General features: G+C 38.6%; 3 protein-coding genes across 16 annotated transcripts in view; 2 read left to right on the top strand and 1 right to left on the bottom strand.

Annotated features, from left to right (window-relative positions):
- The window catches only part of LOC109858011 (afadin), a 34,305-nt gene extending 16,228 nt beyond the window's left edge, over positions 1–18,077 (bottom strand). For 5 of the 13 annotated variants that reach the window (XM_020434877.1, XM_020434874.1, XM_020434872.1 and 2 more), the window contains exons 1-9: positions 17,576–17,869; positions 10,828–10,939; positions 10,412–10,604; positions 9,967–10,254; positions 9,376–9,659; positions 8,945–9,044; positions 799–895; positions 401–695; positions 78–196 (exon numbers count right to left, since the gene is read on the bottom strand). In XM_020434877.1, coding sequence (XP_020290466.1) covers positions 78–196; positions 401–695; positions 799–895; positions 8,945–9,044; positions 9,376–9,659; positions 9,967–10,254; positions 10,412–10,604; positions 10,828–10,939; positions 17,576–17,841 — 1,754 coding nt within the window. In that variant the 5' untranslated portion in view covers positions 17,842–17,869. The other 8 variants (XM_020434878.1, XM_020434880.1, XM_020434871.1 and 5 more) reach the window with 8 other exon arrangements.
- A 164-nt stretch (positions 18,078–18,241) lies between these two features.
- Positions 18,242–22,057, top strand: LOC109857999. Of its 2 annotated transcripts, none has more exons than XM_020434841.1 (8): positions 18,242–19,186; positions 19,379–19,637; positions 19,787–19,940; positions 20,036–20,178; positions 20,273–20,472; positions 20,605–20,995; positions 21,121–21,345; positions 21,461–22,057. In XM_020434841.1, exons 1-8 carry the CDS (start codon positions 19,097–19,099, stop codon positions 21,895–21,897), a joined length of 1,899 nt encoding a protein of 632 aa, XP_020290430.1. In that variant the 5' UTR covers positions 18,242–19,096; the 3' UTR covers positions 21,898–22,057. The 2 variants fall into 2 exon arrangements, with proteins under 2 accessions (XP_020290430.1, XP_020290429.1); XM_020434840.1 differs by having other exon boundaries at positions 19,340–19,637; positions 21,461–22,055.
- A 245-nt stretch (positions 22,058–22,302) lies between these two features.
- On the top strand, positions 22,303–24,356 carry LOC109858000 (telomerase Cajal body protein 1). Its single transcript, XM_020434843.1, has 5 exons — positions 22,303–22,690; positions 22,819–23,342; positions 23,424–23,656; positions 23,753–23,986; positions 24,068–24,356. Exons 1-5 carry the CDS (start codon positions 22,469–22,471, stop codon positions 24,286–24,288), a joined length of 1,434 nt encoding a protein of 477 aa, XP_020290432.1. The 5' UTR covers positions 22,303–22,468; the 3' UTR covers positions 24,289–24,356.
- Positions 24,357–24,612: the final 256 nt, after the last annotated feature.

Below are 24,612 nucleotides of genomic sequence, written 5' to 3' on the forward strand. Positions count from 1 at the left end.
TGGACAACATTCGTGCATCATCTATTCTTACCTGAGTGTAGCAAAGAAAAAAATGGATACAAGTTGTGAGCTCTTACCGATCGTAAGCATAGTCGATCTGCTTGGCGGAATCGTGTCTTTGTCTGATGCGATCCTCCGGTGCGGGGTCAATAAATCGAAAAGTGTGCATCCTGCCGAATTTGATAATAGCCCCATTCTAAAACACACAACATCTTGAAGCTCATTGTTTCTCATCGAAGTTTTATCTATTCATTGCCTGAGATAACAACAAAATTGAAATTCTTATTTTTTACACGCTTCTATTTCACAAATTTCTGCTTGTTTAAAAAAAAATAATATAAGTGCACGTATAAAATCCAGATTCAAGCGTACTGTTTTCGCGAAAATCGAGGAAACCAACCTGAAGTATGGTAGTCTGGTGTATCCTCTGGTTATTGACGTAGGTGTGCGCATCTCGAGAACACGGTGTGAGGGTAACGATATTCTCGGTGAAGGCTATTACGCAATGCCTCGGCATCACCGTCGGTCCCGGTAACGTAAGTGTCTGCGCTTGTACCGCTTGCGGTCCTATCGGTCTTTCCGATCCCACTTCCGTGACATTCGGCTGTAATCGATGTCGCACTCCCGCGCCGTTAGGAATATCGCTGCCGTCAGGATTAAGCTCCAACAGGAACGGTAGCCTCTCGTCCTCGTACCTATAAAATAAAAAGACGAGGTTCCAATATTATTTTAACAATTACATAATTTTTTTTAAATATTTATTTATATAAAATTTCTTCTAAAACACATTCTGCACACCTGTGATCCAGTTCATTCCATTTTCCAGCGGGTTTCTTTTTGCGTTTTCGAGGCATGTAATCCGCGGGCCTCCGTCTCACGTGAAACATAATGGAACCTGCAATGAAAAACACCATTACGGAATTATTTTATTTGATTTTGCCTGATCAAGTAGAAAAAAATATCCAAAAATATTTGCTATATTTTGTACACACATATATATATATATACGTATATAAATTATAAAAATTGTAGAAATACACAGAAACGTATGTAAGAAATATATATAAATATATAATTCAATATACAACAAGATATATATAGATTTCAAGAATTCGTTGTTACGAATGCAGCACAGACATTTCTAGCTCGTCTCTCCCATCGGAGAAATTTTCGCAAAACTAATGGCGAGCGTCAAACACGCAAAAAAAAAAACTGTCATCTAAAATTATCTCAAAGCCTTCGGAAGAAGAACAAAAATAACATGTACATCACAAAAAATTTACACAAAACTAAAAACAGCGGATTATTGTAAATCAAGTAACTTTCCGGGGTGAACTTTTGTGAAACTTCCATCGAGGAAGATTGAGCGATGGGAAAAGCGAGCGGGTATAGCCTTGAAAAGAGGTAGCTCGATCACTCACACAAATGCTCGTCGTTCACCTTCAAAGATGCGTGGCATATAATAATCACGCATGAGAAGCTTTGCGATAAATCGTCGAATTAGTATGATGGACTGAGATAGTGATCGTGCGTTTTTCTCGCGTTCTACACGTTGCCCCGCGTTTGTTCCCTTACTACGCACAACGCAACTCAACGCAACGCACGTGTGTGCTCGAAAGCACGGTGGTTTCTCACGGAAGAGGACGAAAGGGAGAATGACTCTTGGCTTCGCGGGTCAGCGCGTAGCACAGTCGTTGCACTCGTCGTCGTCGTCGTCGTCGTCGTCGTCGTCGTCATCGTCGTCGATGTTTTCATTATGTTTCTTACAAAACGACTGTGCTCGCTGTTTTTTTTTCGCATTTTCGACGGCGATTATCAAAGATTTCACAGATCTACATATGATTCATTATTTAATTATTTAAGACGTTTATTATTTCGTTCGACATTTGGAAGAAATTTTGGATCTCTAAACTCTGGCTTGTGATTTTTTTTGTGATGCATTCAATGTCTATGAGAAAGAAAATTTCTCTCAAAACACACTCGAGCACTCACCCAACATTATTTCCACCTTGCCGCTTCGGCGTGGTTTGAACGGCCAAAGTCCAATCATGTAACACCTCTAATTGCAGGATCACGGCGATTTACTCAATCATAACGTAAATTGCGTTTCGCGAAAAAAAAAAAAGGAGTTTTATTCACAACGCGCGCGACTTGCTGCACACAGTCTCGTAACACACTCAATTTGCAGCAAACGGCGTCTGTTAGATTAGATTTTTTTTTTTTTTTTCAATACGTTTTACTTGTTGTTGAAACAATTTTTTTCGTCATGTAAATTTGATTTGAAAGGAACAAACTTTCAATCCCACAGCGTTACCGCGCGGCGATTCTTCACTATTGGCTCTTAAAAATCCTAAATTAACGATATTGTGTTTATATATTAATTAAAACGAGTTTCCGCAAGAGAAAACTCTCTCTTATTGGAAAATGTTGTTGTCGATATTTCAGATTGCAAGATTAAAAACGATTGCAAAAATCATAAAAAATTCGAAAGCTGTTGCATCAGTAACCAGAAACGAGCAATTTGTAATAAACCGATTTAACGATTAAGACATAAATATGTTTGTTGTTTTTTTTTTTTTTCACATTGCAACAATCGATTAGGATATAATTTTTATCGGCGCTACATAAAATCCTTCGAGAAAAAACGCCGTGTGCACATATCATTAGATTGCACCTGTTGCAACTTACACGTATATGTGGTTTTCTCTGTTTGTGCTCGACGTTATGCGAATGTTCATCGCGATGTTGAAATGTGAAAACCGAAGATTTTTAGATATCAAAAACACACGTAATGTCAGTTACGTGTCTGTTGTGTGTTATAAAAACCTTGTGCAAATAGAAACCAGGCACAACTAAATGTTAGAAAAAAAAAAAAAAAAAAAAAAAAAAAAAAAAACAATTCAAGTAATGCAAAAGATCTTGTGTTCAAAATCGCAACAAAGCCTTTTCGAACTGAATCGAACAACATTCGCTCGATTCTCGCTAATTTGCAACTTGATCGATTAAATATTAATTCGAATTTTTCATAAATTTTTGTGAAGAACGAGAAATAATTCAACCGGAGAATAGCTCGAAAATCACTCAGAAGAAAAAAAATTAAGACTTAATCGAAAAATAAAAAACCCAGAGTGTATTAAAGTAGACCGAAGTTCATTGAGATCAACGATAACATAATTAAGAGCGTTTGCGCGCGCGCGCGTATGCTGAAAATTAATTAATTATCCTAGTAATAAGTGTATTTTGTGTATATATATTTTTGAATAAAATTATTGTTTTTAGCTTTTTTTTAATTATAAGATTATTTTATCTGTAAATTCAGCGCGTACGCATTTGTTTATGAATAAACAAATTATACACCGTTGTTGCAGATAAACACCGACACTTTTTATCGATCATAAAAAAAAATATTGCGCAAATACCAACAAATGACAGAAATAAACGGGAGAAACGCGCGAACGTAATTTACGTATTCGTATAGGCGTCGTCGCGCGGGACAATTTTATTTTACACGAAAGCGAACGTGAACACCTTTGATGGTCTGGACGCGCGCGGAGCGGACACGCTTCTCTGCAAGCGGTTCGCCCGTTAAAACAACACTAGTGTGTAACTTCTTGTTACTTTCGTTCTCTTCCTCCGCAATACACGAAGTATACATACACAGAAGAAGAGTAGGTAGGTATAGGGCGCACGTGAGAGACCCCCCCGTATATACGTAGGCGCAAGCGTGATGAGGAGCGTCCTTTGCACTATACGGAACTATAGCAGTTTTATTACCCATTTATTCGCTGCAAAATTATTTATTAACTTTCGCATTACGCCGTGAGGGATTCATGTGACGATTAATTTTTCATGAGAAACAGATGAAGACATCGTCCCTTTTGCAATTAATAGTGGATCTTGGCGCACACGTGTATATGTGAAAGTGGACAAACAAGATGAACAAGGCTTTTTAAAAGGCGAACACTTGAAGGATGAATAAGTAATGAAACGAACAAGAGAAAAAGAGAAAGAGATAGAGTCGAAAGCAAGATAATACATGCGTAAATATATGCTCAAGTGTAGGACGGACAGACCGAATCCGACCGCTTGAGGCCGGCAATCGCTCAGAGATCTCCAACGGCAATTTTTCTATCTCTTCTATACGTACCGAGACGCGCTCAATAACACGATCTTATTAAATTGGTCGAAAATTTATTTTGCGCTTGATGTCTTTCCCCGATGCTGTTAATTGCTTCTTTGTCTTTATCGAGAAAATTTTTTAAAAATTACCGCCTTGTTTTCACGCAAAGTTTTTGCGACGCTAACATTGTCCATGTAAATGGTGAGTTAAAACTATTCCGTATCGATTTAATCAATACAGACTGATAATGGATGTTTCGTGTCAATATGTAATATTCAGTACGCACGGTAAATCAAATAACAAGATTCTCGTAGTGTTTAACTTGATTATCGGGGAAATATCTACGTTGTACAGACGAGACACATACTTTTACAATTAGAGAGAGATACGCACAAATATACAATGCATTAAATTCTCAATACTTTGCGTTCTCTATCGAATATATATATATATATATATAAAAAAGCGATTTGACTTACGAATTTTGTGTGTGTGTGTAAATGCGACATGTGTATTTAAAATAAGATAAAATTGCGTATTGAATTTTCTATTTCGATTCTTAACATGAATATGCAAGATTCTTCAAGTAAAAACATAAAAGAAAAACCTAATTGCATAAGTTAATTCTCAAAACTAATCTTCGAACACTCTGTGTAAAGTATAAGCTTTTTAACGAGAGAGATTCGACTGCACCACTCGATCCGGATGTTCCAGTCGCGCAAGATGTTGTCGGTCATCATCTTCACGCTGGTAATCAGGAAAGCTAGAAATTACGCCTCGTCTAGATGCGGCATGTGTCGAAACAGTCGGGATCGGAGTGCGATTACTACCGGACATAGAGAAAGGAGAAACTACCGAAGGTATTTTTAGAGGAAATGAAGGTAGCACGCGGTAGTGCTTGAATGTAGGTCGACATATAACGCAGACCGTTCCGGCGTTTTATTGATTTTCCGCGCACCCAATTCCGACGTGCACCAAGTCGTATATCGTATCGCTCTGACCGCCGCGTTGACTTGCCTTTTGTCATTTGACGTCGTGAAATGTGCAATGCGTGCGTGCGTGCGTGCGCGCACACACACACATACACACAAACAATTACAAAAGATCACCAGTGCTTTCATTTCTCAAGTCTTCCGTTTTCTTTGTTCCTTTTACTTCTTAACAAGTCTAGTTGTTTGTTTTTTACACACACGCGCACACAATATGTATGTTAAGACTAATTTTTACATTTTTAGAGAAAATAAAATCTGTATAAAAAATATTTACTTCAAATTTTTACTTAAAAAATTTTTTTTCACGTGCGTGTTATTGCAAAAAAAAGTTTTAGTTGCCACAAGATGTTGAAAAGTAGTGAAGCGAACAAATGATAAAATTAAATTTTTTCGAAATTAATCGGAAACTCTAAAAATTGTTTTTTTTTTTTTTAACTAAAGTTTGATATCTTTCAAAATTATATTTTGGACGTTATATTTGACATTGTATACATACTGTTTATACGATATGTAAAAAATATGCATGCACAAACAAGACGAAAGACTAATTCTTGACAATCATTGGGAAATTCACTAATGCAAAACAGTTGGCATACGTAACGAAATGTAAACTGTCTTTGCTTTCGGGGTCGTACTTCTTCAATAAAAAGCAGACAAATATACAGTCGAAGAAAGGACACATATTCTGCGGAAGTCAAATAAAATGGGAAAAACACATTCCAGCTAAAACATTAATTGTGAAAGGTTCTCAATATTGCCATAAACATTGAGGACATTTAAATGTATGAATAAGATTCAATAAACATCATCATCAAAAGCTTTGCATTAACACATGAATCACATATGTTTCGCTAAAAAAGAAAAAGTTCAACTAATGCGTCATGCACGAGATGCGTCTGCCAGCTTTAATAATAGCTTACGTCGTATTCCCCAATCCATCATGTCGACCGTCTTATCTAATAAAACTTCGTGGTCCCTTCGTCAATTATTGCTGCTGCTATTAATATTTGGTCCCTTCTTTTGTTTCCCTTCCTTCGTTGTTCAGTTCTTCTTCCTGAATCTTGAAAATTTCCTGGTCCCACAAGAACGTCGAGCACAAAACTTGTCAGCTAGTTCTCTCAGAGAGTATTGATGCGCATTGACATGTAATTAAATTTGCTTCATAGAGCAATCTCAATCCTTTCTCTTTTAATTCCGACTAACTTGAACTACATATATTTATAACTTAAGATACAGATGTGCAACGTGTCGATCACAGTACGTCGTTGATCATAGTTGATGATGTGTTTTCGAATTAGTTTTTTCTTGTTATCCTTTGTATGACATTTACCGTGTGATGATTCACTTACGGAAATTACTCACGGATAGTTCACATGTAATAATAATTCACAAATAGAGCCGATAATGGATCACATGAAAAATCGTTGTCTCAAAATTCCAGCAAAGCAATAATCACTAATGTTTCGTTGGAGAAGTTATTTCTCGATGATGACAAATAGCCGCCTCGCGTTTATGTGTAAATCGACTTCGTTCAAGTGAACTCGTGTTAAAATGTAGGGCACGGTCACGATCGCTATCTTATTGATCAAAACAACTCCCGTTCCCTCTGTTTAACATATTATGCATGTCCTTTGGTCATTACACGTTGACGGTGTAATCTCAATTTGAATTCTTTTGCACCGTTTAATAGAAATATTCTCGCACTGCGGTTGTAAGTGCGCGTAATTGCTGTTTTATTTCTTTTTGCGAAAAATAAATAAAATGAATGAAGCATCGCGCGCTTGACATCAAGTTCTATTACGTTCAATTACGAATATCAACGATTTCAATCAATTTGATCTTATGTTTGTGCGTGAGACGTGTAGGTTTTTTTTTTTTTTTTTTTTTACATTATATTGCGACAAGTGTATAGACGATCTAGATGTACAGGTAAGGTCACAGATAGAATATTCACTTTTACCGGGATTAAATTCCCTTTGGTAAAAGTCTCAGTATATTTACGAACCAATCAAGTGTGCGTCGGTCATGATATTCACGCATATAGATAATTGTACCAACGAATTACGCCTGTGTATACAGATTACGCAGTATTACAAGAACCATATGAGTGGGTGGATCCACTTTCGCTACTACGAACTGCCTTCAATACGTCAATGATGAGCTAATCGAGTTCGATAACGCCACGCCTTGGATGTTTGGCGTCGCATTATGCGCGTATGTAACGGCTATTCACTCCTTCGGCTGATCACGGGGATATTATAACCGCGCACAAGTGGGTGGATTCAGTTTTATCGCTTGTAAATTTTTTTTTTCCCGCACTCACTCTTTTGACGACAAATCAACCGAGTTCTCGTCGTTGGCTATTAATATTTTGAATCGGATATTTTTGCAACGAACGGCGCATCTATAGACATCTGTCCACATTACAGCAGATCATTAAATTAGATGACAATCGTCTTCGTAGAAGAATTATTTCGAACGAGCACACGTGCATTATCCGAAAATGGAACAAAAATTCCCAAATTCGATGTGTTTGCAATATTTGTATATTGAAATACGCAAACTCTTGATTGTGAGATGTAAATTAATACGTGTACAAATATATATGTTTTATGTAAATAAAGGGAATAGCACGGCTAGATTTTATATAATAAGAGATCGCGGTTGAAACAATTGTAAATTTCGTTGTTTGTGGAATTAACGACAGCTTGACTCGTTGTGCAATTTCTGGCCGAAATGCCAATTATCTCGGAAGTCACGAATAATTTCGCCAGAAATGTCGATGTCCAAGACGACAACGACGATAAAACGGTGCGTCGGCGGCGCCCGCGCACTGGCGCCGGTACTGACGACAGCGAGCCAACTGAGGCAATGTTGGCATCGGTTGTTCTCCTTGCCACCCTTGCATCCCCCTTCGATTACTATCTATCCGACTCTGTTCCTCTCCCTTCTTCCGCCATTCTTTTGTTGAATCTTCTTCTGTTCTTATCAACTTGTATTAAACCTCTTCTCTCGGAGAAACCTTATCAATTTAATTTCTTCTCTGACGTAATACATCGGTTTCTCTTTCCAGTCTCAAATTCTTTTTCTTCTCTATGCTTATAATTAATCTGGCTCGTTAAATCACTTCTTTTCTCCGTTCTTTCAAGAATTATTCGTTCTATTCGTTCTTACAAGTATTGATCTCTTTAGTTTAATTTTTTTATTTTATATTCTTCTTTACCATGAATGTGACTCTTGTCAATTCTTTTGCAATTGATTATGCAACCATTTTTAATAACTTATATTTTTAATCAATATTGTTTGACCAAACACGTAACAATTTGAAAACTCTTTCGTTTAAATATTTTTGTTATTCGTGTGTAAAATGTTTTTAAATACGTACTTGACATTTTTTTTTATACGATAAAATAAAATATTTTTTTTATCAGTGTAGTTATTTAATTTTGTTGTATATAAATTTTTAAAGCTTTCAACTTGTGCAAGAATTAATCCTGAGAAGTTACACGAACCTTTCTTTTGTTTACAGATAAGTTTACTGTTTGTATAAAACTATAAAACAAATTACTGCACGTGCACGTAATTACGTGCTTGATCCATAAAGCAATATATTGAAAAATTCTCCTCTTATTTTTCACCATACAGAAATAAAGTGTAAAATAAATGTTTAGAGCCATTTAATCGAGTTATTAAAATTATCATGTTTAATCCGTCAATGACGTTCTTTAAAATTGATTGGAGTAAAATATGAAAGCAAACTCCGTTAGAAGGATTACGACTGCACAACTGTGCGATCCTGTAGCACTGATATAAAATGTGAAAAAGATCTTACCTCGCGTAGAAGGATGATTCATTAATATCGCTAAAGGACACTCGTCGTCGTCCAATATATACTCCTGATGTGCAGTTCCGCCCACGTTTTCACCATTGACCTATATTAAGATCAAAAATAAAGGATTTATACATTCTGTTCTTTTTGTAAAAACCCACGCCTACTATTTTTATGTAATTTCTAAACATTTTAATTAAAATAAACATGTAAAATCGGATTCTTTTGATACACGTAAATCTTTTCCGTCGTTAAATACATTCTCAAAATATTCTCTGCAATCTCTTTATTTTTTATAATCACAAATTTTTCATCGAATTGTAATGTCGAATCAAAGTTCGTGTCAAATAAGTAAACTTGTAAGACTAGATACATCGATTATCGTTGTACTTTATTCACAGGTGAATCATGATCTCCTGTGGATATATGCTAACCTGCACGAGGCAATATAGCTGCGGATCCACTTTTTCTAGACCATATTTGGAGAGCATCTCCCGCACGACTTGTGCGGCAGAATCACGCACGCTCAGCAACAGTGTCTTGTATGGCACGTCTTTGCACAACGCCTCGCCATAAATTTTCAATGTACCGCCCGTGTCGGGGCCGCCGTCTTTGCTGCGAAACTGCTGAAGCTTCTTCTCAAGCTTTTGTTGACGACGGCGCCTCATCACCGCTTCTGGATTTGAAATACTCCTCGTGAAACTGGTCTCCGGTAGTTCTGAAAGCGATAACGTTCTCATTAAAGTGAGAAAACAACGTGGGCGTAGGTGCAAAAAAAAGTATTTTACTTTTATCGCTTATATTACAATGCTAATAATAAATCAAAGATAATTGTATCTTAATATGCTAATAATAAAGCAAAGATAATTGTATCTTATGCAGAAGAAACAAAATAAATATGCACATAGTAACGTGCAAAATATTTTTTTAAACATGTATATCTTAGATACGTATCTTTTACACAAGATTTTGATTTAATATCATCTTTATAAACAAAATATCTGAAAATATAAGATTTTGCTAACCGGTGTAAAGCTTTTCGGCAACGCCATTTTGATCGCCAGGCGCGGTGTTCTCGTCTTGTTCCAAGCTCTTCAGTCGACTGAGCTTCTCCTGCTTCTTAATCTGTTTTTTTTCTCGCTTGCTCAGCTTTCTTCGAAAACTAGATCCGTCGGCTGATCCAGTAAAACCGACGCCCTGTGCATTGGTCTTGTCATCGATTCTCTTCAGCAGGAAGCGTCCCTCGCGATCGTCTATGTGCCAATTTAATTGAACCATCAGCGGTTTTTCGTCCAAGCGAAGCTTGCGCTCTTCTATAAACGAGAAGTGGAAGTTTTATTTTAGTAACACAATTTACGAAAATCGTTGAAGAGTTATAATTACTCAAGGCATAGCTCTCTAATTAAAAAAATAAACAAATTTATTAATTTGTATGTAAAAAAAAAAAAAAAAAACTTCGATGCAACTCACCTCCATTTTCATGGATCTCGTAAAGAGCATATTCCGGGACGGATAACATTCTCATGTCGGGACGAAATTTCTCTATAAGCGTTTCTATCACTGCCTGGCTGGTTGCATCCGAAGCGACCCTGATACATTTTGTGGCAACCTTCTGACCACTGTCTTGGAAGTAGAATCTCATGACGCCATGAAACTCCAAGTCCTAGAAGAACGTCACATAAAGAATAATTTACAACTAAGTAATGTTGCACTTAATTTAACGTCGATGTGTAATTTTCTATTTAGACACGCGTTCTCGTAAAAAACATTGATCTAACAAATATTACACATCTTTGATCATGGGGAATGGAATGTGTGTTAAATTTGAAATTTTACCATACTACGCGTTACGAAGCGCGCGTTCGCAATAAGTTCACGATACTCACTTCGTTCGGTTCCGACAGTTCGAACAGGTCTAAACGATTGGCATTCCACTGCTGTATGACTCCTCTGAGAGCCTCCCGCTCTGCCTTCTTGTTCGCTACTTCCGTTGCCATTCTGAAAAATAAACAACAACATGTGAGATACCAAATTGCGAAACATATCAAACAATTAACAAATAACTTAATATTGTTAAAATTAATTCCTGCAATTGTTTTTAAGATATATATTTAAAAACCAGCGCTTTTTTACATGTTGTTCAAAATCGTTTCTAGGTTGCAGTTGCCTTGTTCGCATAAGATATGCAGTACATTAACTAGTTACGAAGGGATTAAAATATAATCAAATAAGCGTCTACACACACACATACACGCACGCGCACACGTATGTAGTACTTCCCATCCCTTCTTCTCTCTTTCTCTCTACAACCGAGCTCGGCGTGCCCTCGCAATGAAGCTACCTTCGAGAGACAATCACGTGCTAAACATTCCTATCGCCTCTCCCGTCACCTTCCGAGCGATGTCCTTCTGGTGTTAATATCTTAAAAGCGTGCACAGTCTGCACCTTTTTTTCCCTCCCCCTCCCCAAGCGTTCACCGTGTCAGCTTCTCGCTGAAAACTCACGATCGGAACGATCTCGGAATGTTGTATTATATAAAGATTACGCAAAATATTCTTTCTCTTTCTTTATCCGCAAAACGAATCGCACAACTTCGCATACAGCGACGCGACACGTTATCCCATTTTTTTTTTTTTTTTTTACACCGCCGATTACAACTTTCTCAGATGAACCCAAATTTGCGGTGACTCATACGCTAAAGTATGTGTGAAGGTAAACGTTCGCGCGCGTGGAAGTCACGAGCGTAGAAGTGTAACGCGAGAAGTATACTCGAGAGATTTTTGCTACGAAAGTGAAAATCGCGCAATACAATACACCCACACACATACACATCGCATATTTCACACACGACTTATAGAATTACAATCCTCAAATGCATTCCCTAATGTAATCACGTAGTACTCACACCCTCTCCCACTCGTGGAGCGTGGAGTACTGACCTCTCGAGTGTCAACGTCATAAAGCATTCAAAGCGCAAATGCATAATGCCCCGCGCGCGCGGAGGAGATGAGCGTGTGTGTGTACAGTCGGGTGTAAAAATTTGTTTCCGCGAGAGAGAGAAACGCCTTGTGCGAAGCAACACGTGACTCATCACATTTTTTCTTCGTTCCTCGCCTCCGAACCATGCCAAATGACTAATTGCCGGTGAGGAAAACCGTTTGTGCTTTTGAAGAATATTATCCAGTTTGTCGCACAGGAAAAAAATTGATCGGTAAACTGGGGGAACACACAAGGCATTGTTTTTCACACACCGCGTAGTGAACGTTAATAACCCTTCGCTCTTTATTAAACGCTACATGAACGATGAAAGAACAACATCACAAGCGCGGGACGTCGAACAATGATGAGTGCGCATCTACGAAAGCTCGTTCAAACACGCGTTTCGCAAACTGACCAACATTTTTCACAGGTATCGTTTGTGTGTTCCAAGTAGATATTTATGTGTACAATTAACGTTACTGTAAATTAAGTTAAAAAATTTTAAAAAAAAGCAGAAACGTGTACTTGATGCGTTTCTCTACATTGTCCGCGTATCTCTTTCCGTAGATTTGTTTTTCTAATGTCACGAGATCTGTTTGAAGGGGGGGGAAGCAATCGAACTCCCGCTTCGTTTTCGAGAACGCACGTCTGTTTTTCCAAACGTTTTCGTCTCGAGTATCGCTTGTTCTCAAGTATTTTTTTCTTGAATGGGAGAGCTCCAAGTTTTCTCTTACATCATTATTACAATTAGACAGTTGCCGTGTTCCCGTTAAAGTTTTTTGAATCGCGGCGTTCGTTCAAAGCGTCCAGAGCGTTTTTCTTTTTCCTCCTCGACGCAATCGCCGTTATTTCAACCGTTTATTTTCTACAAAAAGAAATAAAATAGCGCGCGAGAAATACATACACGCTACGTTGAACAAAAAATGACTTTCGATATTGTACTCACTCTTCAGGCACCGTCATTCTTTCAACCACGGAGAGATCTCTATCTCTTCGCGCTTCTTTTCGTCGCCTCGACGCCGATACACATTCGCTTAACAAATGTCCGATTTCTCAAAACTCCAGTTTATTTATTATTATTATTATTTCCCCGCTACATCTCTCGGGACTTATCGCCGAGAGAGTCGCGACGACAGAAATGTTTTGACGTACACACACACACACACAGGATGGAAAATCCTTCTCCAATTATCTAGCCATAAAACTCTCGAGCGAAAACAGTCCGAAGAGGAGTCCTTCTCTCGCCAGTGGTTCTCCGCGCGTGACAACTCGGACGATTAAATCGCGTGTTTTGTACACACGCTCGGATCTGTAGACCGTGTGTGGAGTTTCAACAATAACACTTCTCACTTTACGTTATGTGGAAGCGCAACACGTACTGGCGCTCCTCTCCACGTCACATGGACGAAACGAAATTTGCTCATGGTGACGGAAGTTGGCACACTTTTTTTTTTTCGTCCAATCCGGACGACAATACGGTGCACGTTTTTTTTTTTAGCGCGCACGCGTTTTCGCGATGTCGTGCACGCCGCTCTCGTTTTGTGCACGCGTTTTGTGTCGATGATGATGATGATGACGACGATGATAGTGGTGCAGCCGCTCCGCCGCCACACCCAAATGCGCGACGCTCGTTGAATTCCGCGCGCCGCAACACACCGTCGCTCGCACGCACGCACGCACGCACGCACGTACTCGTGCGTAGTACACACACGGTACAGCAGCTGAAAGCAACTGACGAACCACGATGACACGATGCGGGGACAAGGTAACTTCCACCAAGAGAGACGAGAGAGAGAGGAGAGAGAGAGAGAAGGGGGACTTTTCTTGCTACATACGTACGCGTATCCACCCTTCTCTCCTCCTCGCCGTATAGAGTAAGAGGTCCGACCGTTAAAAGACCGTTTCGTTCGCTTCGGATCTCTCACGTGTCTTTTGTGAATCTGTCGAGACGCGCGCGCGCGCACGCCTGGAAGTCGCGATTTTTTACGAAACAAGTTTGCGTTTAATTACATGCAAAAGAGACCCCACTTTTTCGTAATTGTCGTTCGCGGCGTATCCTCTTCTCGCGCGAATGTCCATTCGAAGAACAATGACATGTCGGAGACATCGCGCGCGATTGTCCCGGATTTCTGTTCTGTTTCGCATTGTTCCGCATTTTCGCGGTTTTGTTTGGCTAAAGTCGCCGTCAATTTTCAAGTCGCAGTTTTACGTCGAATTTCTCCGAACACGCGCGCTGTACACACACACGGCGCGCGATAGCACGCTCGCTTCTACCTGCTTGCCTTCCTCTCTTTCCCCCCGCACCTCACTCTCTTCCTTCATTCTCTCCGCTGGTCTGTCATACGCTCTCGCTGCTGCATGCTACGCCGCTTTCAGCGGTTCTCAAACCCATCTTTCGGACGCTTCCCGTCGTTCTCAGGGTTCGCGCCCCTGCGAGCGGCACGAATTTTTGTTCTCGATCGGTTACCGAAAAAACCTCGATTCGCCAAACTCGACAAACTTCCAATTGGACACGTCGACTCTTTTTTCACAGTAATACTTCTCGAGAAGTCTGTCACTTGTCATTCGAGAATAAAGATACTGCCAATTTTTATTCCCTATATAAACATCTTGCGACCGCGGATTTACGTGCTTCGGAATACATTTGAGAGAGAACAATGGTAACCGAAAAATTGTCACATTTTTTTTTTTTTTTTTTTCAATTCTATTCAAATTCAATAGAGTCCAGATTTCTCTTCTTCAGATGTCGTGACAAACGTAAGAAAATTTGCACACCGCTGGCGGGACGTACCGAATACACCGGCACTATCGAATTCGGTGGTGCGTGTAATTATCGTGCGTACCATATATTCGTTACGCTGTTCGTCCTGCTCTAAACGACACACACGCACGTATGCGGAAAGCACGTAACGTCGCACGGGAAAATTTTTATTCGTACCGAGATATTCAATTGACTAAAAAAAAAAAAAAAATGCAGATCTTGCGCATAAATCGTGTGAGAGAAAATCGATCGGATACAAAATTACTTGCTTTTTAAAAAAAACGTTCCGAAAATATCGAGAGAAACGTCTCATTTCTCGATGTAACGTGCGATTTTTTTTATTCTTAGACTTTGTCAAGATTTAAATTTATATATAAATTTTACATTCGACAAAACGATATCCCTCCCCGATCGATGAACGGTCCGTCGTGTTAAACGGGTAAGACCTGATCTTAAAGACGGAAAAAAAACCGGTAGAGAGAGAGAGAACAGTCAATGGGAATATAATACCCATCTAAGCAGAGTATTCGAAGGACCCGCATTGCTTCATTAGCATGGCATTATATATATTATAATACCACATACATATATACATCGTATATAATATACATATATATTTATATTGTGGTGTGTTATATATATATAATATAATATGTAATACACCGCATATATATGATACACATACATACATAAACCCACACTGGTCACATGTGCACTGTATCACGACGTACATACGCGAATCGGCTTTACATGTGTCGCGACGAGCGCATTTCCCAAATACACCTCTGACATCATCAGTATAATTACCGCACATTTTATTAATTGTGTCGCATTATTACGTTATTATGTACATCACCAGATAATGTATGTTCTAACGGCTTGTTTATTGCACTTAAACGGCCGTTTCCTGTTTCACCACATACACATCTTTACGTACGCACATGTCCCTCTCTATGTAAATTCTGTGTAACGCACAGGAATATACATGTATATGTGCGTTACACAGGAGAAGAGCAATGTGCGTTACGTTGTGCACGCACATCGTTTCTCTTTCTCCTCAACCTACAAATCGTGTGTCCGTGTGTTGCGCGAGATAGAATTGTTGAAAATTGAAAATATGGCAAATTAAACGATGCTCGTCGCGCTCAACTTTCTCCCGCCATTGAATTCTCTTTGAGAGAGACCCAGCTTTCTTGTAATACGCGAAACTTTTTACCCACAGTCGTTTGTATTTTTTTTTCTTTAATTGAGAGCGAGCGGAAGATAGCATCGCCGTTTGTCTCTAAAAGTGATATTTAATATTGTTTTAATGTCCATTGTGTTTTTATATCCGCCGATATATGTATCTAATTAGCGTCTAATTGGATTATTTTTTCTACGCAACACCGCGAGAGAGAAGCCAAAGAAACAACAAAGGTTGCGAATGTCATTGCATCGTCATTTACAACGAATACTTTTAAGTGCTCGAATCTACAACGTGTGTGTCTATGTATGTCACCTCGCACGCGGGTAATAAAAAACAAATTTTTTTTTTTCCACGTATCTTCGTGTATTAGAACTACGCACGTGGAGACTTTTGTCCTACGAGGTTACACTGACGCCGGACGAAAAATTGAGCGTAACGTGAAAACAAACGGTGACCGTCGTTAATTGACTGATTTATTAGGCAGAATGAGAGATTTCGTATTTGCATCTCTAAGGCTCGGTGCTCCGAAGTCTTTCTTTTACAAAACTCTGAAGCGCGATCCTAGATCGTCTTATATCTCCAATGTCATATTTAAAACGGATAAAGAAAACTACAAGAAAAAAAATTGACCTATTTACAGACACCTCAATAAAATTTATAAATGTTATCGGCCAAATGATAATTGCGTCTTTGTCTTCGATGCTAGGAGAAAACTTACACCTAACATAGAAAACATAGAACATAGAACACAGAAATACACGCACATACACACACGCGCGCAATGTCTCAGTTTTATCTTGAAACCGATACGTGTACGTATATCAATCCTGATACATAAAACATTCCTGCGTGCTAAAGTTACACGCGAGATAAATTTTCATAACGGAAGGTCAGGAGTTATTTAACAAACACACACACACACCAATGCAAGCGAAAGATATGGGGGAAGTTATTTAAAAAAAAAAGTTTCTAAACACACACAAATATATTGCAGAATGAATTCACAGTAAAAAATTATCGCTCTGTGTGCTGTTTGTCCCTCGAATCGAAACACGTTCGTCTGACGAACTTTAAAAAAAAAAAAAAAAAACAAACCTCACCCGAATTTCCACAAATTACATTTACGGCGGAGATTAGATACGATGAAATTTAGAAATCTAATGATAGAGCGAGAGATAAGCCCCTATCGAGATTATCGAAGATATACTTCGAAGAAATACGTTATTGCGAGTGAAAGGCGTTAATAATAATCCGCGGTGTTATAAGGAGCGTGTAAAAGTTCGCTAAGTTCTAGTTCTGGTCATGCGTAAAAGCAAATATATATCAAAACCCGGTAAATTTTCCAATCTCGCGCCCGATTTCGATATTGCGCGGATAAAAATTAAAAATTACAGAGAGAAATTAACTATCAATCTTCTCTCTCTCTCTTTCTCTCTCTCTCTCTCTCTCTCTCCCTCTCTCTCTCTCTCTCTCTCTCTTTCTCTCTTCATGCAGCGCAATCACGAATATTCCTTCAATAATCTCTATATTTAGCACAGTCCGAGTGTTCTATTCGCGTTTCAATGTTTGATCGATTGTTGTTCCTGCCTTCTCGCGGTCTCTTCTCCGGGCCACTTGTCGCGAAATTGACTAAAACCAGATGTGGGCCCCAAAGCTCGTTAACGCAACAGTCTCGCAGGCAACGCCGGAAAAGAAGAAAAAATCCTACCGTGCTCTTCGAGAGATTTCGGGAGTCTGTGCACACGCGATCTTCCGAATTGAATTTAAAGCAAAGAAATGTACGTACAGACTTTCTGAATTAAATTCGCTATATATAAATTCGAGAACAGCCAGAGCACGGGGAGGAAGAAACCTGAATTCGAACGAGTTAAACAGACTGAGACGACACGACCGTATCTCGTAATTGTGGAATTTGAGACATCGGTGTAGGTAGGCGATAAGGCGCGCGATATCAACAGGTCTGATGCATCGCATCACGTCGCGTTTCGTAGCTTCAAACAAAGCGAAACCCACCACAATCGGAGTTTCACGTTACACGCTCACCGACTGTTCTCCTATACGATACGTACGTACGTAGTAATACGCGCGGCGCATATATTTACCTGTCGTGCCCAGGACAAGACGTGCTTCCCCAAGGTTTTCTCCTTGAAAATTCCACGATTTTACCACTACTACTGTAACACCACCGGCAGCGGTGGTGGTGGTGGTGGCGGCGGCAGCGGCGGCGGCGGCGGCGGCGACACCACTTCGCACAGCTTCACCAACACACGCGACCACCAGCCTTGTGCGGTACCACTGCGTCCGCTCCTCGCCGTGCCGACGATCGTCGATCCGCCGCGCCGAGCGTGCGACGCTCGGCGCGCATATCCAACGTTTGACAATCGAGAGAGAAAGAGACAATGCCCACTCTCGTTCGACGAACACTCCCGACTCGCGGGTAAACACGACGCGATAAAGACGCGGGTAAAAAAAAAACCAAAAGATTTATAGGTGTGTAAAAATGTAAAAAAAAAAAAAAAAACAGGAACCTGTCCTCGTTTGAGCGTCGTCCGGGCGATAGGTGCTGGCACGACACGCGAATCGCGCGGTTACATGTGCCGCGGCAGAAGTGACGTTTGCGACCACAACGGATCCGTACAAAAGTCGTCGCCGACGCTCGAACCGCTCGCACCGTCTTCGCGTACGGGGAGATACGTCGTTCTTCCCGGAACGACGACGCGTCGCCGTCGAACGTTAAAACGTGCGTAACGAAACACGCGTCAGTAGAGGAGTTTGGAAGCACACGGATGCGCGATTGTGACGCGCGCAAGCGTGAACACGACGGTATGCGCGCGACTACGAGTCAGGAAATGCCGCCGCTGCCGTTGCATCGCGAACGTTAATTGTGGACTGCGTGCACGCATAATCGGCGCGGTCATGAGTGGCGACGCATGCGGATTGAGTCCCAGGTGCGTGGAACAGGTAAAGCGGACGAACAGCCAATAGCGACGGCGCGACAGTTCCAGGGACTTTCTCACCATTTCACCTCGTCAATTGGCTGCTGCGCCCTTTGCTCTCGCACGAATCTCCAGTTTCTCCCCGCGTCACATAGAGGGCGCTCAAGCGTTTCTCCTTCTTTTCGAAAGACGAGTTTGAATTCACTGGTCGCTGCAAACTGTAAACAACATGCTGGACATTGCTGGATAGTTACTGACTTAAATAGCTGTGCTTTGCTACACACATCGGCATCATGACTGTCAGTGCGTCTTTTTATCGAAATATTTTCATGTTGAATCAATTGGTTCCTCCAAGTGAGGACTTTAAAAAAGTGTTTTGCGAAGTAAGTGTGATGATTTATATATTTTATAAATTATTTAGAGAATAAAAAATCAAAACAGACCGAGAAAAGACTCTCAATGTCATTGGTAATTCTACCTTTTTTTTTTTTTTTTTTTTTATTGACTTTGCAATTAACAAATATCATTTGTTTCAGGGAATGTTTGATAAACCAAATAATGCGGGATTTATTCAGGTTTCCTATTACTTATTGATGATTATCGATGCGGAACGTTTTGAAAAATTAATTGAGTGGCCGTTAATGTGCAAACAAATGGAAACAAAATATCGCAATAACATAAGGGATTACTTGAATGTTATTGCTGCAGAAAATCCTGATGTAGGACTTCCCAATGTACTGATCACGTACCTTCATCACGCAAGCGGCACAAAATTCACAATTATAATGTGGAAACTCTCTCAACTTGCAGTAAAAAGATATCTTATGCGTCATGGTAATTTGTGAAACAGATTTGAACCTAGTATTGTTGCTTCTCTCTCCTCTGGCCTACTGCTAACGCTAACCCATCGAGCTATTGTTTTGCTTTTTGAATGTTTTCTATATTGACAGTGATGTATATTTGTTTCATAATTGCATTTTTAGGCGATTACGAGGTTTTATCTGCACCGAAATTAGGTCCAACAACTGTGTTGAGTGAAATGTATCTGCAACAATGCAAAACAAGCATAGTTCATAATATAATGAGTTATCACAGAAATTGTGTGCAAATGGAGAAGGCTACAAACTTCACATTGGAGTAACGTTTACTCGCATCTCTATAAGCACAATTATTCTTACATTTGCAAATCTATTTTGATTGAGTTGGTTTTTTTTCTTATTTTTTTGTTTTAGAGAAGAAAGAAAAAAACTGAATGAGATCAAAGCAGAAATATTTGACAGAAAACAAATTTTGATGAATTGCGCAGCTGCAGCTCCTGTCGCCACTTCCATAAAGCAACGTTTGGAAAATATTGAAGATTCGGAGGTCATAGAGTGTGAGAATTCTATCTATTATTTTTCACTGTATATGTATTTTCTGATCTGAGAAAATTGATCTGCTATGTTATCTAATATAATCACATATTTCAGTGTGGAAAAGTAGTTTAGATAAAAACATATGCTTCATAAAAAAACGGAATGCAATATTGAAGGACGTGGAAAAAATATGTAAGAATATAATCGGTATAACATCAAATTTGTCAGACAACGCAAAAATTTTGGACATCAATCAATTGGGAGAGATTGATTATTCCGTGATATCGGAGCTACCATTTCCACCTGATGTTCGGGTAAGACTGGTGTTTATTTTGAAAGAAACGCGTATTTGCAAATTGTTAGAAATAATAAACATGTGGAAACATACACACATCTTTAATAATAATGTGATGTTTATTTGCTGATTTCTTGTTTTTTTCTTTTAGCAATATCTTTGCCATCTATACTCTGACAACAAATTGGTGTATCACACGTTTATATGCTTATTCACTTCGGTACTTCAGCAAGTGTATCATAAACTAAGGAAAGAGAATTTGGCGGATTTATCGCAATGTCTTTTGCAAGTAAAAGCCAGTACGGAAGACATGACGTCTGTGTGCAATGTGATGAAAACTCTCTTGACTACAATAACAAGCGCCTCGGAGGAAACACAAACCGTCATGTGTAAGACTGGTATACCTCATATACCAGAAGAAAATGAACTACCTTTTGTAAAACACATGCTTCTCATGCCGTCACCTCTAATCAAAATCAATATCAATTACGCGGATGAAACGAATGATTTACATAAATTGTTGCAATTTACTCCAGGAGAAGGTAAATTTTCAAGATATGTAGAAAAAGATTTAAAAGAAGATTTCAAAACATAAAACAACTATAGCGTGTGTGTATTGTGCAGTTTTTAATTTTCAAGCAGTTGTTTAACATATTGATTTTTACAGTTGCACATAAACCATTGTTTTCAAAGTATGTGCGATACAATCGGAACAAGACGCCAAATTTGTTCGTGTCTCGTATTAACATCGACAAAGCAATGTTGACACAAACTAATGAGAAGCACAGATCGAACATGCGTTTTGCATCGCCGAAAGTAAAGCGAGTAGATAACGAAATAACAAACAAATACTCTCGATTGTTCTCGACGAGTAAAATTAGAAACATGAAAGGTTTGTAATCCGAGTTAATTTATATTATTGCCAAAAGTTTTCAAACAGTTTCTAAATATTTAAAAAAAAAAATTATAATGAAATTACAAATTTATGTTAAATCGTGTGTGTACAGCTAATTCTAGCATGATGTCTCTGCTGCCTCCTGAGCAAGCCGCTTCTTCCACTTTTATGAATCCGATAGAAGAAATGTCCAGTTTGTTGAACTTCAATTTGGATATTACAGCGAAAAGTTTTTTCAATTCAAACGAAGGATCTGCTTGTGACCTCACACATTGTAGTCCAATGAAAGAAACTTCTTCACGAAACGTGTCTCACGTACAAGCGGAAGATTTTGATTATGAACTCAAAATAAATAAGCCTAAACTCGATGAATTTACTGAAATACAGTACGGAAATGATGAGAGCAAGGGAACAGTGATAAAACACGAAAATCGTACGAAAAGACGATCCATTAGCGATCTGGTAGAACGTTATAGAAACTTGCTGAAAAACAGCGAATCTGTTGAAAATAAGTGCATGAGAGAAGATGAGAAATTGAATAAGGAATAAAGAGAAAGATATTGAAAAATACATGTATCGACTGAATTAAGGTGTATCATCAACAATTTTTTACATTTATTTATTTATTTATAAGTTAATCGTCTAAGGTTATAAATCAAAACCATAGTTATCGTGATAATATTATTATTAGAAACAACAAAAAGTGTAGGGTTGAAAGAACATTTGATAAGAATTTATTATTCACTTATTTTGTTGTATTTTGTTGTACAATAAAGTATATGTATAAACTATTATAGTTTCTAAAAAAAAACTACTTAATTTCTTGTGATCTTATACATCGCGCTTTTAAACACTTTTAAATTTATTTACGTATGTCCCATGTGCATGCTATAGCATATATATGAGACGTGTGAAGTATAGATTTTCAGCATTGATAGTAAACATCGGAACGCAATCACTGTAACCCTAACCTTGAAATAATTTGAAAATGGAAAGTATCAGCGCGGGTTCTGCTTCATGCGGTTTCAATTGATTCCGAAATATTTCTGAAAGAGATCAAGAAATTTTTTTATGTATAAGCGAATCGGGACATTTCTAGAAGTAATTTAAGGAGATAAAAATGGAGTGTGAAAACTTGGGAATAGAATTACGTGCGTTGCCAACAGAGAATGAAACATCACCTCAAAGCGATACGGTCGAAAACAATGCAGAAAGCGGAGCAGATGCAAATAACCAAGAGCAATTGAAATTATTTACTGAGACTGAGAAGTCTTGCAAAACTTACTCTGGTGCAGCTTCAGTTGAAAACGAGATTCACCTTGACAATTCTTCACAGTCACATGTAAGTTTCACATAGCACACTGTTTTATATATGTTTAGATATATACTTAATACTTATACAAGTATATGTATATTTTTAAAGATTGAACTTTAAAACTCTCCAAAAATTAATACTTTGTCAAATTGTAGGTAATGCATGATGATGTGTTATTTTCTGACAAAATAAATTCTGCAGCATCTGAACAAACGAAAACTACAAGTATTAGAGAAGTTAAAGCTATAAATTCAGAAGACACCGAATCAACAGATTCCACAAGCTTTCATTATAATTGGTCCAAAGCACCAAAGTTGTTGTATGTAGTTACTAAAGAATATGAACCTACAAATTTGTGCGAGAATTTTACAAAAGGCTGTAAATGGTCTCCGGATGGAACATGCTTACTTGTACCGTCAGAAGATTTTAGACTGCGCATTTACGAACTTCCTAGAGATATGTATTCCGGTCATGTTCCTTCTGATTTTACACAGACTAGTCTTGCATCTGCACTCACAGTTAAAGAAGGAGGTCTTATATATGATAGTTGCTGGTATCCGTTTATGAATTCATGGGAACCAGCAACATGTTGCTTCCTCAGTAGTAGTAGAGAGAGTCCTGTTCACTTGTGGGATGCGTTTACAGGAAAGTTACGCGCTACATATCGAGCTTACAATCAGTTAGTAACATGTCATTTCAGAATTTTGTTTACATAATTTGAATGACTTTTTTTTTTTTACATAAAACCAACTTTTTCCAGGGTTGATGAGGTGGAAGCATCTATCAGTGTTCAGTTTATAAATTCAGGACGGGAGATCTGGTGTGGCTTTAAAAATGCTGTGAGAATTTTCGATACAGATCGTCCTGGACGTCAGACGAGCACCATTGAGTTTAAACACGATTTTCCAAACATGATTGGCTTAGTCTCGTGCGTTCGTGAAAATCCAATTATGCCGGGTTTAGTCGCCTTCGGCACTTACTCAAAATGTATAGGTATGCATATTCCTATTTGATATCTGGATTATATATAGAATATTCTTACTAGTAGTTTGTGTTATTACACTTGTTTTTTTGTTGTTATTTGAAAAGGTTTATATAAAGACGGACCATTGTGCGCTTTAAAAACCAGTAGCGGGGTGACACAAGTTGAGTTTAGTTCTTGCGGAACGAAATTATTTTCCGTAGTACGAAAAAATAACGAATTCCTGTGTTGGGATCTTCGTAATCCCGGTAATGTACTTTATTCTTTTGAGGGAAGAGAATCGGACACCAATCAAAGAATACAATTCGACATTACGCCTGATAACAAGCAAATAATCTCTGGTTAGTTCTACTTAAAAAGTAACTTCAAAATCAGATTACTTGACGTGTTCCATTAATATTAACTTTTATTTTGAAACACAGGTGGAATTGATGGAAACATTAGTGTGTGGGAATTGCCGGAAATCACAGAATACGATGAAGATTTGATACCGAAATATAAAATACAGTTATCGAAAGATTGTATAAATGGAATAAGTTTACACAGAACGCTACCTATATTAGCAACTAGTTCAGGACAGAGACAATGTGATATCGAGACTAACAATAGAGACAATAGCGTGAGATTCTGGTGGGTTAGTTGAAAATAATGTTCAATTTTTCATGTACATACACACACACGCAGAAACATATATATATATATTTTATCAAACTCACGTGTAAATATATAAAATTGTTTTAATGTATCATGGACCTTTTTTGTATTCTCTCTTCTCTCTTTTCCTTCCTATATTAAAAAAAGCATTTGGACCGAGAAGTGCACGTTTGGAGTCGAATATATCGCACCTATTGTTGCCTCTTTTCCGCGTTGCCGATTGGTTAGTTGGTTGATCGAGCCGAATCGAATCGGGGTCACTGACCTTGGCCGCGCGATCGCGGCGGTGTTACGGACTTCGGTCACGTGATTA

Source organism: Pseudomyrmex gracilis, unplaced genomic scaffold, assembly GCF_002006095.1.
Source record: "Pseudomyrmex gracilis isolate BER0280 unplaced genomic scaffold, ASM200609v1 scaffold_180, whole genome shotgun sequence".
NCBI classification, from domain to species: domain Eukaryota; kingdom Metazoa; phylum Arthropoda; class Insecta; order Hymenoptera; family Formicidae; genus Pseudomyrmex; species Pseudomyrmex gracilis.